The following is a 20097-nucleotide window of genomic DNA, read 5'->3' on the forward strand; positions in this document are numbered from 1 at the left end:
CTTTTTTGAGAAAACTCCATACTGTTTTCAACAGTGGCTGCACTACTGAATTCCCATCAACAGTGCATGAGGGTTCCCTTTTCTCCAAGTTCTCAAGGCACTTGTTGTTTGTTGATTTATTGATGATAGCCATTCTGACAGATGTGAGATGGTATCTTGTGGTTTTCATTTGCATCTCTCTGATAATCAGTGACTTTAAGTATTTTTTCATGTGTCTGTTGGCCATATGTATATACTATTCGGAGAAATGTCTATGCAGGTCCTTTGCCCATTTTTTAACTGGGTTGTTCGTCTTCCTGGTGTTGAGTTGTATAAGTTCTTTACATATTTTGGAAATTAATCCCTTATCAGATGCATCCCTGGTGAATATGTTCTCCCATGCCGTAGATTGCCTTTCATTTTGTTGATGGTTTCTTTTGCTGTGCAAAAAGCTTTGTAGTTTGATGCAGTCCCATTTGTTTATTTTTTTCTTTGTTTCCCTTGCCTGAGGAGATACACTGGCAAAATAAATTTTGCTACAAGAGATGTCTGAGAGTTTACTGCCAATGTTTTCTTCTAGGATTTATATGGTTTTGCATTTTAAGTCTTTTATCCATTTTGAGTTGATTCTTGTTAATGGTGTGTGTGCCTGTCCAATTTTCATAACACCATTTATTGAAGTCTTTACTCCTTTGTATGCTCTTTCCTCCTTTGTCAATATTAATTGACCATAAGGCGTGGGTTTTTTCTAGGCTGTCTACTCTTTTCTACTGATCTATATGCTTGTTCCTCAAAGATGCTATGCTCCTTCCCAACGCAAGCTTTTATATTAGCTATTCATCTAGATAATTCCCACCACAGCATTACATTTTGGTGCAAATATCTTTCCCTTAGAAAAGACTTTCCTGATCCCTAAACTAGCCAAGTATCGTGATATCTATATACCCTCCTAACACCCTATTCTTTTCCCTAATAGTACTTATTAGAATTCTGATTAAATAATGCTAATTATTTAAAACCTTCTTCCCTCCTAGAATATAAGTTTCAGTGCTGAATGTGTAATAAATACTTATATTGTTGTGAGAATGAATAAAATATTCCTAAAAGATAAGATCCTAAATACAAGTTGACCAGTAAACCACCAAAATTCCCGATTTAATGTGTTAAAATGTTTATTATTTCAATTTAACTGCATACTAACCCTACAAAATCTTTAGAAGTGATGTTAGCATAATTTTTGGTGAGGACAGTTTACTAAAACAAAAATGAGAACTTATAAGAATATCTTCTAATAACAACCTGCATAGCGGTCCTATAAAATGGATTGTATGTTTTTCCACTAAAAAATGATACAATAGGAAGAAGTTAGTGAAGGAAAAAATCATTCCTTTGTTCCTCACTTCTCTTTTTGCCCCATCACTTAAAAAAAACAAAAACAACTGGCCCTGACTGGTTTGGCTCAGTGGATAGAGCGTCGGCCTGCGGACTCAAGGGTCCCAGGTTCGATTCCAGTCCAGGGCATGTACCTTGGTTGCGGGTACATCCCCAATGGGGAGTGTGCAGAAGGCAGCTGATTGATGTTTCTCTCTCATTGATGTTTCTAACTCTCTATCCCTCTCCCTTCCTCTCTGTAAAAAAAATCAATAAAATATATTAAAAAAAAACAAAAAACTGCTCTAGCTGGTTTGACTCAGTGGATAGAGCTTGCGAATCTGGTCAAGGGCACCAGCCCACAACTATGGGCTCGATCCCCAGTAGAGGTCGTGCAGGAGGCAGCCAATCAATGATTATCTCTCATCATTGGTTTCTCTCTCTCCCCCTTCCTCTCTGAAATCAATAACACACACACCTACCTACACTAACAAAAGAGAAACATGCAAACTGGTGTCACTCTGCTACGCCCACCAGCCAATCAGATGAGTATGCAAATTAACCAACAAAGATGGCAGTTAATTTGCATACACAGGCAGGGAGCAAAGACAATGTAGAAGGAAGCCAAGTGCTGCAGAAGGGAGTGAAGCTGCGGAGAAACAAGCGGGGTGGTGGAGATGGGAGGGAAGCAAGCGGGACGGCGGAGGCGGGAGCAAAGCCCGCCTCAGCGGGTTTCACTCCCTTCTCTGCTTTGCTCCGACCGCAGGAAGCCCTATTCTTGCAGGATTCTTCCTGCAATGGGCCTCTAGTGTGTGTGTGTGTGTGTGTATTTTTAAAATCTATTCTCCCTTCTTGCTTTCTACATTTGAGAATGAAGTGGGAAGAACCACTATGAAGATGAGGTTATCTATAAAAGGTTAAATAGAAACCAAAATAAATGTTTCCATACACATTTTGGTAAATCAATCCTTTTTTCCTTAATCTTAAAAGCATATCTACGATCATGTTACTTTCAAGTTTAAAATTCTTTAAATGGTTTCCTTGAGCCTACAGGATAAAATTCCAATCTCATCCAAGTCTCTTTTGATGACTTTTGCCCATCTTTCCATTCTTACCTACTATTAGTCGCCTTACTCAACAGACAGCTGCGTCCAAGCATGCCAAAACTACTCACGAGCCCCAAAGCATGCTCTGAGCCTTTAGTCATACAATTTTCTACTGTCTTTTCCATCCTCAAATCTTACTAAACTCTTAAAGCCCAGATAAAAACTCCATAAAGACATTCCCCTCAGTCAGAATTTCTTTCCAGTGACTACTAGAAAAATTATGATATTCTGCCTTATGCTATGGCTGATTTTGTACAAGACTCTCCTAAACATCAGACAGAATCCATGGCTTAATCATATGTGTAAACCTTCATGTTGTTTCATATAGAAAATCTTCAAAATTTGTTTGATAAATTGCACATATCTCAAAGTCACAAAGGAATAAGGGTTCAATAACACTGATTAAATTGAAAAAGTGCAATAACATAAGCTTTAAAAATTCTAAAATTTTTTAGATTATTATTGTTAATACATGCCTGTTATTTATGTGCCAAATTCTAAGGAAACAATTAAAGCATTGTTTCAAAACTAAATACTGACATTACCTATTTATCATCTGTAAGACAAGCTATTTGGGAAAATACTGTGGGTTAAATAATAATACACACACACAAAAAAACACCCCAAAAACAAAAATCCAGAAAACTTTAGAGTTGTTCAAGTTTACTGTGGTAATAATATAATCTTTTATTGGTATTGCCTGCAGTAAATAGACCGCCAGCTAGGTTTAAAAATCCTTCCAGTTATCTATTTTAATATTGCTGTATTAAACAGAACTGAATTATAATAAAAATATTTTATCGCAATAAAGGTACCAAAGCATAGATTCTTTTCATTGATATTTTTCTTTTTAAAATATTACAGGTTATATATAAACCTTCACTTCTATTCTATGTATTTAAAGAAAAGAGATAGCCCTGGCCAATGTGGCTTAGTTGGCTGAGCACTGTTCCATGTATTAAGAAGTCACTAGTTTGATTCCCCAGTCAGGGCACATGTCCGGGTTGCGGGCTCGATGCCCAGTAAGGGGTGTGTAGGAGGCAGCCAATCGGATGTTACCCTCTCACATCGATGTTTCTCTCTCCCTTCCTCTCTCTCTCAAATCAATAATAAAAACATTATTTTTTTTAAAAAGAAGAAGAGAATGAAGTGAGAAGAAACACTATGAAGATGAGGTTAACTATCAAAGAAAATTCATACCTGTGGAAAATTCTTTACAATAGGCACTGGCTGAATTATGGGTGAAACATCAGACTTAGAAGTAACAATTGGTTCAACTGAAGTTGGTAAAGTCAATTGTCTCATTCTCTCATCTTGATTGTTTATGAATTCTATATTTTCACCCAGAGGAAGAGGTGGCATCTGTGCAGCAGGTTTAGAAGGAACTGGTTCTTCCAGTGAGGGATAAGTAAAATCCACTAAAATCCCCAAAAGAATAATAAGAAATTAAAAGAACAGCACCCCATAAACAGTACTGACATAACTCATGCATGCTGTATGTGATAGTTAAATGTAAACTAAATGAGGTAACAATAGTATTAAAAAATTTAAAATTAGGGGACTCAAAAAAAAAAATTAGGGGACGCTTTCCCCCTCCCCACGTGGGAGTCTGTGCTGTGAGATTCTTTTCCCTTCCCCACATGGGAGTATGTACTTGTTCTTCAATAAATTTCCATCTTTGCTTAAAAAAATAAAATAAAATAAAATTTAAAAATTAGCCCTGGCTGGCTGGGTGTTGTCTGGTGCACCAGGAGGCTGCCAGTTTGATTCCCCATCAAGGGCACATGCCCAGGTCGTGGGCTTGATCCCTGGGAGGGGTCATGCACGAGGCAGCCTATTGATATTACCCTCTCACATCCATGTTTCTCCCTTTCTCTCCTTCTCTAAAAATCAATAAACTGTTCTTAAAAAAATAAAAAAGAATTAAACAATAATTCCATCTTGTATTTTTTATGCCTGAAAACAAGTTACTAGCTAATAGAACAAATGCACATATAACCAATAACATTATCTTAAGAACATAAATAATTTAAAGTTTATTTTACTGAAGCAATTGTAATAAAAAATTTTCACATACATACATGAGATAGACACCTCTTCATTCTTGCCTCGTGGGGGTGGAGTGACTTTAGCATTTGTTGTGTACTGGGGATAACAAAGAAGCCAGTTTTCATAGCCTCCTTCTAAAACCAAAGGCTCGTTGCGCAGGACAGTTTTAGTTTCCCACTATAAAATAAGGAAATAGTGTTTTTAATATGGCAGCCAAGAACACACAAACCTGAATTTAAAAATTGCTCTCTTGAAGATTTATCTTCTAAATGATAAAAAAAATGAGTGGGCCTTAGCTGGTTTGGCTCAGTGGATAGAGTGTCAGCCTGCGACAGAAGGATCCCAGGTTCAATTCTGGTCAAGGGCACATGCTTAGGTTGTGGGCTTGATCCCCAGTAGGGGACGTGCAGAAGCAGTCAATCAGTGATTTTCTCTCATCAACGATATTTCTATCTCTCTTTACCTCTCCCTTCCTCTCTGAAATCAATAAAGATATATTAAAAAAAAATTGAAAGTGGAATTAAAAATTTAACATTAAATGAAACAAATGGGTAGATCAGATTTTTAAAGTCAGACAAGTAATTAATTTATTTTTCTTAGAAGAAAAATAAAATAAGTCTATATGTAATAAAACCCATCCATAACCTCACTACCCAGAGATACCACTTTAATATTTCAGTTATTCTTACTTTCCTACAAAGATACACAGATTTTTAACATTGTTTTTACAAAACAATGAAACTTTTATGATGATGCTTTTATCTTATGTCTATTTTTTCAAAAAATATATTTCTTTATTGATTTCAGAGAGGAAGGGAGAAGGAGAGATAGAAACATCAATGGTGAGAGAGAATCACCGATCGGCTGCTCTTTTGTTTTAATTAGCCCCCCACTGGGGACCGAGCCCGCAACCCAGGCATGTGCCCTTGGCCAGAATCGAATCCGGGACTCTTCAGTCCACAGGCTGACTCTCTATCCACTGAGCCAAGCCGGCCAGGGCTCTTATGTCTATTGTTTATTAATAAAGAGCTGTATGTCATTTGTAATAATCAGCTAATATTCTATTGTATACACACATATAAACACACATACACCAAAACTGAATTCATCATCTGAACACTTATTTTCCCCATTTAATTATAAACATTGAAGATCCTTCCTTATAAATGTATACACCCAATCAACTCCATTAGGGAATGTCCCCAGAGGTGGAGTTGCCAAGCCAAAGCACATGAACATCTTTATATTGTTAATCTTTGAAAGGATCCTAAAAAAATACTTATTTTTGTAGAATAACATCCCAGGAATAGAACTATTGGTTTAAAGTTTGGTAGATGCTGCCAAATTGCCCTTCAAAAGAACAATACCAATTTATATATTTATTAACAGTGTATGAGAATGCCAATTATAAATCTCTACAATTTTTCCAAACTGGTGGGCATAAATGCTCTTTTGTTTTAATTAGCATTTGTTAGTGGAACTGAACATCTTTTAATATGTTTATTAGTCATTTATATTATACTAGAGGCTCAGCACACGAAATTGTGCGGGTAGGGTCCCTAGGGCCTAGCCTCCTGCAATCAGGGCCATCTTCTTGTCAGTCCCATTCGCCAGTCCCCAGGTTGAACGCCGCCTCTGCCACTGGGCTGTCAGGCCATTGGGATCATCAGCTCAACCCCCGCTGCTCAGGGGCTCAGGCCTGTGGGAAAGCAGGCGCCATTGACTTCACCTCCACATGCCTGCGCCGCCCACTAAGGGGCGCTCACGCTGCTGCCGCTGCCGCTGCCACTGCCATTGGGGCTTGAGGGGCTGATGGAAGCTGCGGGGTTCGCCCGTGAACTACCCGCCCGGCATGAGAGGCACAGAGCGGGCAGCGCGTTCCATCAGCGGCCAGCCTGGCTACGCCCATGGAGGTGGATTCACTAGCACCTACTTTCCCACTGAGCCCCTAAGCAGCTGGGGATGAGCTGGTGAACCCAACAGCCTGACAGTCAGCCCGGTTGTCCTGCCACCCACGCTGGTCTCCCCCCCCCCCCCCCCAGCCCCCGCCCCCCTCCTCCATCAGAGCCTGTGAGCCGGGGGCAGGGACCAAGAGATCAGCCTTTCAGCCTTTCAGCCAGCTCACCAGTCCCCAGGCTCGCTCCGCCCCACTTGTGGGCCAGGGGAGGGTGTGGGGGCGGCGGAGGAAGGACCAAGAGGTGCTCAATGCACCTCATGGTGATTGGTCGTTTGGTCGTCACGGACACTGGCTTTTTATATACAGAAATGATTTAATCTCATCTTTTGCCCATTTTTCTACAGAGTTTACTATTTTATTAGTAAACAGTAAATGTACTTTGAATATTTAAGAAAATAGGTCTTTGTCATATGTTACAAAATCTGTCCCAATTGATTTTTACCTTGTTTATGAAGTTTTTAACACAGATATACTGACTTTCCTTAATGGTGTTTTGCTTTAGGATCAAGAAATGAAAACACTTTTTTCCCCCAGATAATAAAAATCCTTTTCCCTAGTAGTTCATTGTTTTAATCAACATATTTATATCTTTGACTCATTTGGAGTCTAGTGTAGTCTAAGAAATTAAGGTACGGATCCCTTTTACTTACTGGCTAGCCTGCTGCTGTCCCTAAACCATTCATTTAAATCCATCTTTTCCTAATTTGTTATGTTACCTTTATCATACACTAAATTCTCAAATATCTTAGGTTGAACTTTATGAAATTGCTTCTTTTGTAGGCCAGTAGTAGTTAAATATTGGCACTTTCATTTATCAACCTATCCTTGAGTATATTTCTAGATTCTCTATTATATGTGTATATGTATGTATTTTTAAGATATATTTTTATTAATTTCAGAGAGGAAGGAAGAGGGAGAGAGAGATAGAAACATCAATGATGAGAGAGAATCATTGATTGGCTGCCTCCTGCTCGACCCCTACTGGGGATCGAGCCCACAACCCGGGCATGTGCCCTTGGCTGGAATGGAATCTGGGACTCTTCAGTCCACAGGCAAACACTATATCCACTGAGGCAAACCAGCTAGGGCTAGATTCCCTATTTTAAAGCATGAACTGTTTCAAGGCTTTTAAGATTGCCCTCCTGGAAGAAGGCAATGTTCCATCAATTGACCCTCCTTCCAGCAGGTAAGTTTTATTCTTACCACATTCTCACCAGCATTCAGTGCCATCATTGTTTAATAATTTAACAAATTAAACTGAGTATTTTTATCTTGGTTCATCTGATCAGTGAAAATGGTATTCATTGGTTCAATTTGAGTTTCTCTGATTTGATCACTTTTATGTTATTATCACTTACATATCCTTTTATGTTTATGTCAGAATAAAATAAGTCAACTACTTATTTTATCATTTCATCTTAATTTTCTTATTTATTTGTAAAATCTCTTCAGATTTTAGGCAGATATCTTTCTCTTGGTCTCTGTCGTCTTACTGTATTTTTTCACATCTAAGTTTTTATTTTATGAAGTCAAATCAATCTCTTTTTTCTTAGTGACACCTTCCTTTGTCTTTGTTTCATAATCTAATTCTTAAAACAAAAAACAATTTCTTTTTTCAGATAAGTTCTATTCCTGAAAATTCTAATATTCTGCTTTAGACTGTTGTTATTTCAAAATTAGTCTTTTATATCTAAATATCAAAAAAATCTACAACCAAAGCATAATGGATCTTCTTGTCCTTAACTAGTCAACATACCTTTCTAACATTCAGAGAAGGCTTGCAATTATAGTAAACTAATAAGGAAACTTGCTAACCTTGAAAAGTGCATCTTTCAGACTCCGTAGAGTTGTTCCAAGTTGTAAATCTTTTGTAGAACTAAACCAGTCAAGAAGTACCACATAATCCACATTCCCCCTCTTCTTCCATTTGTCTTTAGAGTCATCTGGGAGTTTTGCTTCAATCCAATTAGCAGTGATTCTGAAATATATTAACATTTATATTGGGGCAAAAGTAGATGAGAGGTCTTAATATACTAATATAAGACACTGAGTTTTGTTCTACAGTCTGTATAGACTATAGCAAACTTTAAGACAGATTTCTTTCTAAGGTCAGACTATGTGTTAAGATATTAAATACCCTAAAATGTTTAATAACATCACAACTGCGTAATATTGGAATATATTTCAGTATTAGAGACTAAAATTTTGACCCTTTACCAAAAAATGGGGGCCAAACTGAAAACAGAAACCCTTATGAGCATCTTTCAGCCAAGTATAAACGACTGGAAGATCATCCAGGTAACATTATTTATATTTCAGCTCTGATACCTATAATAGTTAACCAAATACCCAAATATTTAACAAACACATACAGCATTTACTATGTGCCAGGTACTATTCCAAACGCTTTATTCTGAATCTCACAACAATACTATAAAGTAGGCATTGTTATCCTCATTTTATAGATGGGGAAACTGAGGCACAAAACATTAATAACCTGCCCAAGGTTACAGCTGTGAAGTGAAGCCAGAATTCAAACTCAGGCAATTTGGTTCATGTCCAAGCTCTTTGCTGCTTTGTTGTGTTGCCTCTTACATCATCAACTGCGAATATTATCAACTCTATGATAAAGCATGCCGCTCATTTCCTCTTTTGCTTACAGAATAGCTGAAGTTCTTCCTGAAGTCCTTACAATGGACCTGCCACATGGTCCCTCCCCCAAATCCTATTCTCTCAATGTCCTCATCATTAACTATATACTTGCCCCTTTACTCCACTCCAGGCACTGGCTTCCTTATAACTTCTGGTATAATTCCCTCGGATAATACATCAGTCATTCCCCTTATCCCTTCAAGATCTGCTTACTAGTATCTTCTCAGTGAAGCCATACTGGATTGACATTTTTAAAAATATATATTTTATTGATTTTTTACAGAGAGGAAGGGAGATAGAGAGTTAGAAACATCGATGAGAGAGAAACATCGATCAGCTGCCTCCTGCACACCACCTACTGAGGATGTGCCCGCAACCAAGGTACATGCCCTTGAGCGGAATCGAACCTGGGACCCTTCAGTCCGCAGGCTGACGCTTTACCACTGAGCCAAACCGGTTATGGCTGGATTAACATTTTAATACCCCAATATACAAGCTTGACACACCCATCTTATCAATAGCAGACATATATTTATGTTTTATTGGTTGTCTCACCTACCTCATCTCCCTGTTAATCCTATATATAATAAAAGCATAATATGCTAATTAGACCGGACGTCCTTCTGGACGAAGCTGGGGCTGTGAGGGTTGAGGCAGAGGCAGCCGCTGTGGTGGTAGGGGCCAGCCCCTTGCACGAATTTCATGCATCAGGCTTCTAGTAAAATATAAGCTCCATGAAGCAAAGATTTGTTTGTTCAACTGACTTAGTCCCAGCACTGCAAACCACAGGAACCCAGCCCATAGCAAGTGTCAGTAAACATCTGCTGAATAACTGAGTCAGTAAGACAGATTTGCTCCTCCAGGTAAGAAACTCCATATTATTTCTAACAAAGCACCTAGGCATTTATTTAAATGACAATACTGGCAAGCAAGACAGGACTGGTGAAACTTTTATTCATAAGTAAAACTAAATGGCGTTAAGATCATTTTTTAAAAATCCTGTTTATAATAATGCAGGTTACTTTACCTATCCTATCTAATGAAAGACAAAAGGGTAATTGACCGTACCTTCGCTATGCTTCCCATTGGCTAATCAGCAGGATATGCAAATTAATTGCCAACTAAGATGGCGGCCAGAAGCCACGCAGCTGAAGCTAGCAGGAGGCTTGCTTGCTACAGTGATGGAGGAAGCCAAGGTTCCCCGCCTGCCACGGCCCGGCTCTGAGCTCCGGAAGCAACAATGTTTCAATTATAGAAGCTAAACAAACCCCAGATACCTGCTTTCAGCCGGCCAAGGCCTCAGTGCTGGGAGCGCTAGTGACAGCAACAATGTTTCAATTATAGAAGGTAAATAAATCCCAGAATAAAGGAAAATAAGGAGAGGCTGGGAGCTTCAGTCGTCTGCCAGCCTGAAAACGGCCCTCAGCTCCTCATCCAGGCTGGCCAGGCACCTCAGTGGGGACTCCCACCCTGAAGGGGGTGTGACTAGCTGCAAATAGCCATCAGCCTCTCACCCAGGCTGGCCAGGCACCCAAGCGGGACCCCCACCCTGATCCGGGACACCCTTCAGGGCAAACCAGCGGGCCCCCATCTGTGCACCAGGCCTCTATCCTATATAGTAAAAGGGTAATATGCAAACTGACCCTAACAGCAGAAAGACTGGGAATGACTGGTCACTATGACACACTGACCATCATGGGGCAGACGCTCAATGCAGGAGCTGCCCTCTGGTGGTCAGTTGCTCCCACATGGGGGAGCTCTGCTCAGCCACAAGCCAGGCTGATGGCTGCCAGTACAGTGGTGGTGGTGGGAGCCTCTCCTGCCTCCTCAGCAGCGCTAAGGATGTCTGACTGCAGCTTAGGTCTGCTTCCCGCTGGCAAGTGGACATCCCCCGAGGGCTCCTGGGCTGCCAGAGGGATGTCTGATTGTCATCTTAGGCCCAATCCCGCGGGGAGCAGGCCTAAGCCAGCAGGTGGTCATCCCCTGAGGGGTCCCAGACTGCAAGAGGGCACAGGACAGGCTGAGGGACCCCCCGCCGTGTGCCCAAATTTTTGTGCACCGGGCCTCTAGTTAGAATATACAGAAAAAAAGAATACAAAATGCCTCGTAATAATTCTCATCTGATATACTGAAATCAAAAGAATGCTTAGTCAACAAAGAATGAGAAAAAATGAAATGTGATATTCTTAAGGACTATTTTTAACTACAGGGATATACTTGCCTAAATACTTTTTATCTAAAAACTCAAGAGATTACTATTCTGTGGAAAACAACAGTATCAACCAGTACCATCTTCACACACCGCTATAACTTTGCTTTACCTTGTCTACTATTTAATACTTTAATTATTCGTTAATTTAATTGAAAGTGATTTTTTACTTAAATAAACAGAAAAATGTATATTGCTATATACATGAAAAAATAGAATCATATCCAATAAAGAATAATCCTAAAAATAATCCTAAAATTAAACAAAATAGATCACTAAATTATGCTATAGCCACCCAATAGATCACCATTTAGCAATCAGAATAAATAAACTACAACAACATATAATAATATATATGACTTTCATAAACATTAGGTTGAGTACAAAAAGCCAGACATAAAAAGCTACTGACTGTAGGATTCCATTTATATAAACTATAAAAACAGATAAAAAGGAATCTATTCTAAGTTGGTGGTTCCCTGGGTGGGTGGGGGTATAGGTAGTAACTGACAGGTGACTTATGAAGACCTTTTGGAGTGATGCTAATGTTTCTTGGTCCAGATACTAACTCAATGGATGCATTCCATTTTTGACAATTCACTGGGCTAAACACTTACATAAGCATTATCATATGAATATTACACTGTTTTAATATAAAAAAACAGAGTAATCACGGTCAGGTAGCTGTAGACACTGCTGCCTACAGAAAACTCTGAGGCCTGCTCTCTAGCAAGAAAGAGAGATTAGCAAATATTAAAAGGTAATGCTAGCACCAAATTGAGACTTCTTTTAACTAATCCAGGACTGAGACAGAAATGAAAAGGAATGCTTTTCTTGGTATGCAATTCGTTGTTCTTTAATCTTCAACCTAAACTCACCTTGAGTTTCCCAGTAGTCCAAATCCCACATTTTGGGAAACAATTAAACTCAATTAAAACCATGAACTTTTTGTTAGTACAGATTAGACTACCCAAAGAGTAATTATAACTTTCTTTTTCTTTTCAAATCCTAGGAATATATTCCCACCTACTTGATTAGATTAAGCACTCGAATCTCATATTTAAATAATGTAGTTACTAATCTGTTTGGTGGTTCACAGTAGAGGAATGACAGAGGGAATAGCAGAAGACACCTTGTTTTGTAAAAAAGGAAATCATCCAGCTACACTAGTTAATTTAAAATTCAGGTAAATAAACAGCTAGATAGATTGATACACAGATTGGACAGATAACATATTTACAATGCATGCTATTCTTCAGGTCAAACATTTAGCAAACATCTGCAGTATACCAAATATCATGCAAATTTTATTAATTACCTAATTTAAAAATATCTTCTTAATATTGTTAGTCCTAGAATGGACCTACTCCAATCCCATAAACTAAGACCCAGAGAGGTTACATAATTTATGTAATACTCAAAATAGTGAAAATAATCTTGGATCTGAAGTTTTAACTCTGTCACTGATGAGATAGTTTCTAATATACAACATACCCATGCATGGTAACTTTAATTTTATAGGTTAAAAGCTTTTTTATCAAAAAAGAAAGAAAGTACATGTTTAAGTTAAGTCCTTACAAATGCCAGGCTCAAACTTCTCAAAACCTCTGAGATAAGTACTATTATTATCCCCATTTTATAGATGGGAACATGGGCTTAGGAGGTTAAGTCACTAGCTAGAAGTAAGATAGCTAATAAAAGATATTTATAATCTCACCATAGTCTGCCTTTAGAGTCTTTACTCTCTCTTAATGGCTTAGTTATACACTGTCTTCTTCCAAAAAGTATTTGTGTGCTCTTTTACCACAGATAACAGTATGAGAAATCTCCAATTAAAAACAATTCAATTAGTTTACAATTTTAGTCTATTTGATGCATATGCTTCAAAAGCTCATATGTAAAAAACAGTATGAGAAGTTAGTCAACAAACACCTGGGGAGAGAGAGTACACAAGGACGGCTTCATTTCTATTCTAAGGCTCCAAATGCCACAGACAGGAGAGAGCACCCAGACTGGGTAAGGTGTACATTACAAGCAAAAATGAAAAGGTCAATGGGAAAAGAAAACACTATTACATCACATTTAGATTGGATGCTAATTATTAACATTTACTACTCTCCCCAGTTTACCATTCTATCTAAACACACAATGACCCACCCTGGATTGATGGCTTCTTCAGGAACACTTAGAGAATCTGAAATATGGGAATCCTGATAATCCTGCATTCTTCGAGCATCCATTATAATCAAGCTGATGTTTTCATCCATCATCATTGTATATAGTTGCTTTGCTGTGATTGATCCTAGGAATCAAGAGAGATGATATTTGTGACAAGTAACACCCAGTTCTGTGTGTTATCACTAAACACAGGGCAAGCACAGCTTTTTCTAGAAGAGTAAAATATACTGGGTGTTACATACTTGCTTTTCCATCACACTATTTATTACCTTTTAAACTAACATTAAATATAACATGCATTTTTGACATTTACCAAGAAACTAACTCAATGCTCTATTTATAAAGACTTAATAAAATTTGCTGCTGAGTTTACAATTATTTCTGGTGTTGGCTCTGTTACTGTTTTAAAATAAAGGAAATTAATAAGTATATCTCAGGAAACTATTTTATTTTTTAAAATTAAGCCATTTAAAAAATGTCAATTAGAAGAAAGTTCTATGGCTCAAAAATTCTTGAAAGGGTCTACATTCTTTAATGGGGCTTTATGAGAACTATTTTAGATTTCCATGTATCCCCCGAGCAACAAGCCAAAAGCCTGTTATTTGTGTTCCATGAGAGGGGTTGGCAAACCATGGCCACCTGTATTTACTGGAACACAGCTATACTCATTTGTTTACACATTGTCTATGGCTGCTTTCACACTACAATAGCAAAGACCACAGGGCCCCCCCAAGCCTAAAATATTTACTATTCAATCCTTTAATATTTAGCCAAAATAAACATTCCCTATGTTGCTATTTTCCTCTTCCAGCTTCTACCACCTAAAGCAGTGATGGCAAACCTATGACACCCGTGTCAGAGGTGACACGTGAACTCATTTTTTGGTTGATTTTTCTTTGTTAAATGGCATTTTAAATATATAAAATAAATGTCAAAAATATAAATCTTTGTTTTACTATGGTTGCAAATATCAAAAGAATTTCTACATGTGACACGGCACCAGAGTTAAGTTAGGGTTTTTCAAAATGCTGACATGCCGAGCTCAAAAGGTTCGCCATCACTGACCTAAAGTAAAAGATCAGAAAGCACTACAAGGGAGCTTAATATGTGAAGAACTCTTTCTTCGGTAGTGAGCTGTGAGAAGAATGTAGTCACATTATCTCCTAAGCTAAAATATCTAGCTACTGCCCTGGCCGGTGTGGCTCAGTTGGTTGGAGTGTCGTTCCATACACCCAAAGGTGGTGGGTTTGATTCCTGGTCACAGCCCATACCTGGTAGGGGTGCATTAGGAGGCAACCAATCAATGTTTCTCACATTGATGTTTCTCTTCCTCTCTCTCTTCCTCTCTCTCAAACCAAAAAAAAGCATGTCCTCAGGTGAGGGGAAAAAAACCCAGCTGCTAATAACCATCCTACTTCCCTTTCTAACCATCAAGATTATTTTGACAACAAGAGACCAAACCACTCTAAAGAGGTTGAGACCAAACCACTGAGAAGGGTATCAAAGCAGGATGAGATATAAAGGAACATACAGATAAAAACAAATGTTAGAATGAATTGGTAACAACTTCTAGTAAGGTACTTTTCTAGGTTTAATTTTTGTTGTATGGCAATATTTTAAATAAATTATTTATTTTAGTGTTACACTCAAATTAATATTTAAGTTAAACCTTTTCTGAGACAAAAACTTGGGGCAAATACCTAAGTCTTATTCTTTAGAATATATATCTGTCACTAGAGCAGCGGTCGCCAACCTTTCAGACCTCACGTACCACCGGTTGGCAACCGCTGCACTACAGCATCCACACCACCTGTAGATAATATCAAAATTACTGGTTTAGATTATTTAAGGGAGTAAAGAAGATTTTTAAATAATTAAGTCTTCAACTGAGAGTAATAAGTAGTACTAGCTAACACTTATATAAAGTTTATTATGCATTCTACGAGTTTCACATATATTAACTCATTCAATCCTCATCAATAATCCTATGAAATAGGTACTATTATTATCCCCACTTTAGAAAAGGGAAATTAAGCCCTAGTAGGTTTGGCTCAGGGTATTGAGCTTTGTGCCATGGACTGAAGGGTCTTGGGTTCCATTCTGGTCAGGGGCATGTATCTCGCTCGGTTGCAGGCTTGATCCCCAGCCCTGGTCGGGGCGTGTGCAGGAGGCAATCAATCGATGTGTCTCTCTTACATCGATGTTTCTCTCTCTCTCTCTCCCTCCCCATCTCTTCCACTCTCTCTAAAAACCAATGGAAAAATATCCTCAGGAGAGGATTAACAAAAAATAAAAATAAATAAAAACAATTATTTAAAATGAAAGTAAAAAAAAAGGGAAATTAAGTTAAAGAGGTTAAGTAACATGCTCAAGATCACATGGAAATTCAGAGGAGCCAATGTTCAACCCCAGGCAGTCTCACTTCTGAGAGTCCATGTTCTTAACTACTGTTAAACTACCTTGAAAAGAAAATAATGACAACTACTAACTGTGCTTTTGATGTTTTCAATTGCATCCTATATAATAAAAGCCTAATATACTAAGTGTCCAGTCATCCGTTCAACCAATCAAAGTGTAATATGCTAATGATATGCTAAGGCCACTCAACCGCTCGCTATGATGTGCACTGACCACCAGGGGGCAGACGCTCCAACCGGTAGGTTAGCTTGCTGCTGGGGTTCGGCCGATTGGGACTGAGTGAGACGGGCCAGACATGCCCTGGAGCCCTCACGCGGTTCCGCCTTGGCTGTCAACCTCCTGTGTCCCTCTCTGATCCCAATCGTGTACTGGTGGGGTCCTTCAGCCTGGCCTGCGCCCTCTCACAATCTGGGACCCCCTCAGGGGATGTTGGAGAGCCGGTTTCAGCCTGATCCCGAAGGCCAGGCTGAGGGACCCCAATGATGCATGAGTTCATGCACCAGGCCTCTAGTAGTATAAATATAACCCACGATATATAAATTCAAAATAGAATACATTTTCAGTATATTTGTACAGGCAAGGTTATATACAGACCAGAGGCCCAGTGCACGAAATTCACGCACTGGGGGGGAGGGGAAGGTGTCCCTTAGCCCGGCCCACGCCCTTTCGCAGTCTGGGAGCCCTTGGGGGATATCTAATTGCTGTGGAGCGGCTCCCGCTCCCGCTGCTGCACTCGCCAGCTATGAGCCTGGCTTCTGGCTGAGCAGCCCTCCCTCTGTGGTGGAGCACTGACCACCAGGGGGCAGCTCCTGCATTGAGCATCTGACTCCTGGTGGTCAGTGTGCATCATAGCGACTGGTTGTTTCACCGTTAGGTCAATTTGCATATTAGCCTTTTATTATATAGGATGAGACAGTATTAGAATCTCACTGTGTAAAATCTGAAGCTAACACACTTACCTTTCTCTGTGGTCTCATTTTTTTCACTGTTTTCACCATTTATCTATTTCATAGAAAAGAAAATTTCAAAATTAATAACAGAAACAAAAATGTTCATAGAAATAAAAAGTTCAACTTTAATATCTCATTGAAACTGAAAGCCAAGGAAATGAAGGGCTCAGGGTACTGTCATTTTATAAAAATGCAGATGAACAGTAATGGCATTACCAGGTTACTATGGTGGTAGTTAACAGCTAAAATAACTAGCAGCACATCTTAATCATATGACAGTTCTTCAAAATTTTCTTCAGTTGATGGCTAAATATAATTTAAAAGCACAGATTATTGCAGAAATTTATTATTTAATTTAATGAGAAAGTCCTTACAATGAAATAAAAATTGGGCTATTACCTGGCATGGAATATTCAAAATGACGAAAGAGAAAACCTAGAAATACTCTACCCAGCAAAGTTATCATTCAGAATTGAAGGAGAGATATTTTCTGAGATAAGCAAAAACTAAAGGAGCTCAATATCATTAGACCAGCAATACAAGAAATATTAAAGAGACTTCTTTAAGCAGAAAAGAAATGGCCAATAGTAAAAAAATTTTAATTATTGGAAAGAGCCCTAGCTGGTTTGGCTCAGCGGATAGAGTGTCAGCCTGCTGACTAAAAAGTCCTGGGTTCGATTCCAGTCAAGGGCATATGCCCAGGTAGCAGGCTCTACCCTCAGTAGGCGGTGTGCAGGGGGTATCGAATCAATGATTCTCATCATTGATGTTTCTCTCTCTTCCTCTCCTTTCCTTTCTGAAATCAATAAAAATATATTAAAAAATAAAATAAAATATTGGAAAGAAAAAAAAAAACACTAATACAAGCAAACATTTAGTAAAAGTAGGGGTCAACCATTGATTAAACTAGTATGAAAGTTAAAAGACAAAGTAAGATCATGTGTAACTATAGTAATTAATGGATTCATGCACACACACACACTCACACAAAAGGTGTAAAATATGTCAAAAACAAACATTGGGGACTAGAAAAAATGTAGTATATGATTCCACTCATATGAGATACCTAGAGTAGTCAAATGCATAGACAGAAAATAGAGTGGTAGGTGCCAGGAGCTGGGGGGAGGGAAGTTTGGGGAGTTATTGTATAAAGCAGCAGTCGCCAACTGGTGGTCCATGAACCACTGGTGGTCCGTGAGGTCCGAAAAGTTGGCGACTGCTGGTTTAAAGGATACAGAGTTTCTGTTTAGCAAGATAAAAGGAGTTCTGGAGATGAACAGTGGATGGCTGCACAACAATGTGAATGGACTCAATACCACTGACCTGGATAAGGTATTAAATATTATGTTATGTATATTTTACAACAATAAAGAAATTTTCAAATGTAGGGCCCCTATCTCCGTCTCTGGGAGGGTAGGAGCCTAACTTTCATAACTGACAATTAGCAAGCACAGATGCCTCTCACATTGACCAACCTTCTATACTAACATACTCTAATACTTTTCCATGAGCTAATCAGCATTTAAAAATCCGTCTAGCCCTAGACTGTTTGGCTCAGTCGATAGAACCTCGGCCTACGGACTGAAGGGTCCCAGGTTCGATTCTGGTCAAGGGTACATGCCCGGGTTGAAGGCTCGATCCCCAGTAGGGGCGTGCAGGAGGCAGCTAATCAATGATTCTCTTTCATCATTGATGTTTCTATCTCTCTCCCTCTTCCTCTCTGAAATAAATACATAAAAATATATTTTTAAAAAATATGAAAATCTGATCAATATAATTTAAACTAAATAAATAAAATGAACAAAAATCTGCCTACATTTTGTTTAAGAATCGAGTTCAATCTCCCATATTACAATAGTCTTGAATAGTCTTAAGATTTTTTAAAAATGGAGCTTTTAAAATGCAATTGTAAGCGATCATCAACTTAAAACAGACTGCAATAAACACAGCTTGTTATAGATGAATCTCAAACCAAAAACCTGTAAGAGAACCAACTGAAGCTAGAATATTTTATTCAATTTCTAATAAAAACGCATCAAAGTTTACTCTGGTTGCCCAAAGGAACGTTGTAGTGATATCTCAACTCTTCTTAAACAGATCACCTGAGAAGAGTCTTTTTATCTCACAGAATAAATTTAAAATACCTTTTGGCTTTTGTCTTTGGAATCCAATACATTTTCCAAAGCATTTTTAGCTTCCTGTCTTTTTTGTTTCTGCAGTTGCTCTTCCTCCTGTCTGTCTTTTTCTTCAAGTTTTTTCCGAACTTCGGCTTCTTCATATCTAGTTGAAAAAAGAAGTCAAGATGTCTTGCAATGATCATGAAAAGTAAAGGAGTTCTGGTTACATGATACTAGTACCCTGCTTTGGGTACATATTTTCTCCCTCCAACTGATATTCAATGCTGCCAATGGTCATTATAAGCCACAACTCACAAATTTGCTCTTTGTAGATTTACATAAATTGCCCAAAAATCTTGAAAAGAGACTCTATGCTTTCAAGTTAAAGTTGTTTAATGCTCTTGTTGCTCTTTCCCTCTCATTAATTTCAACCTTTTAATGATTCAAATCTGCTACAATTTCCTTTTGAAAGGAATTATAATCCTAAAATTAACTACAAACCTCACTCACTTATAAAGTGATTAAAAATACTAAAAAGTAAAGACAAATAAGTGAAAGGACCTAACCCCCCCCCCCCACACACACACAAAAAAGAGGAAGTAAAGAAACATGATTATTATAATAGTATGATTAGAGAAAAGCTAGGCAAACCCAAGGGAAAAAAAACAGTTAATAATGGCTAATCCAAAGATTAGGAGAAATGCTATTCTACTTAATTGATTAACTAGCTAAAGGAGAAAGAGAATAGTGATTCTTAATGATATCAACCACCTTAACATATTCCAGAACCAAGATTGGTAATTTCTAGAAAGGATGAACGGAATATAGCAGTTTAATTTTAAGTGAAGGCTATGATGTATACAACTATAATAGTTAACTGATCCAAGTACAAAAACCATTAAAGAAAAAATATTGAACTAAATAGTTCCTTTTTTATTTTGTTGTTTAAGGAATAACTAAAAAAAACATACTATTTTTAATTTCTAATTATAAGTCTGGCAAACCAATCACGGAAAATACTAGAATTAGATGAAAAAAAACAACACATATATAACTTCTGAAACCAGGCAGATCAAAACTACAGTAAATACTTTATTCTCATCAGACCAGT

The 20097-nt window shown here is 38.2% G+C and overlaps 1 protein-coding gene across 2 annotated transcripts in view; it reads right to left on the reverse strand.

Moving 5' to 3' along the window:
* The window catches only part of USP8 (ubiquitin specific peptidase 8), a 60332-nt gene that overhangs the window by 18846 nt on the left and 21389 nt on the right, over positions 1 to 20097 (reverse strand). For both annotated transcript variants that reach the window (XM_070423035.1, XM_070423026.1), the window contains exons 5-10: positions 19014 to 19149; positions 16879 to 16921; positions 13481 to 13625; positions 8278 to 8440; positions 4538 to 4682; positions 3657 to 3874 (exon numbers count right to left, since the gene is read on the reverse strand). In XM_070423035.1, the coding sequence (XP_070279136.1) occupies positions 3657 to 3874; positions 4538 to 4682; positions 8278 to 8440; positions 13481 to 13625; positions 16879 to 16921; positions 19014 to 19149 (850 nt within the window). The remainder of the gene's footprint in view (positions 1 to 3656; positions 3875 to 4537; positions 4683 to 8277; positions 8441 to 13480; positions 13626 to 16878; positions 16922 to 19013; positions 19150 to 20097) is intronic.

The sequence above is a fragment of the Myotis yumanensis genome, unplaced genomic scaffold (genome assembly GCF_028538775.1).
Source record: "Myotis yumanensis isolate MYYU_CA2020_CCGP unplaced genomic scaffold, mMyoYum1.0.hap1 SCAF_1, whole genome shotgun sequence".
NCBI classification, from domain to species: domain Eukaryota; kingdom Metazoa; phylum Chordata; class Mammalia; order Chiroptera; family Vespertilionidae; genus Myotis; species Myotis yumanensis.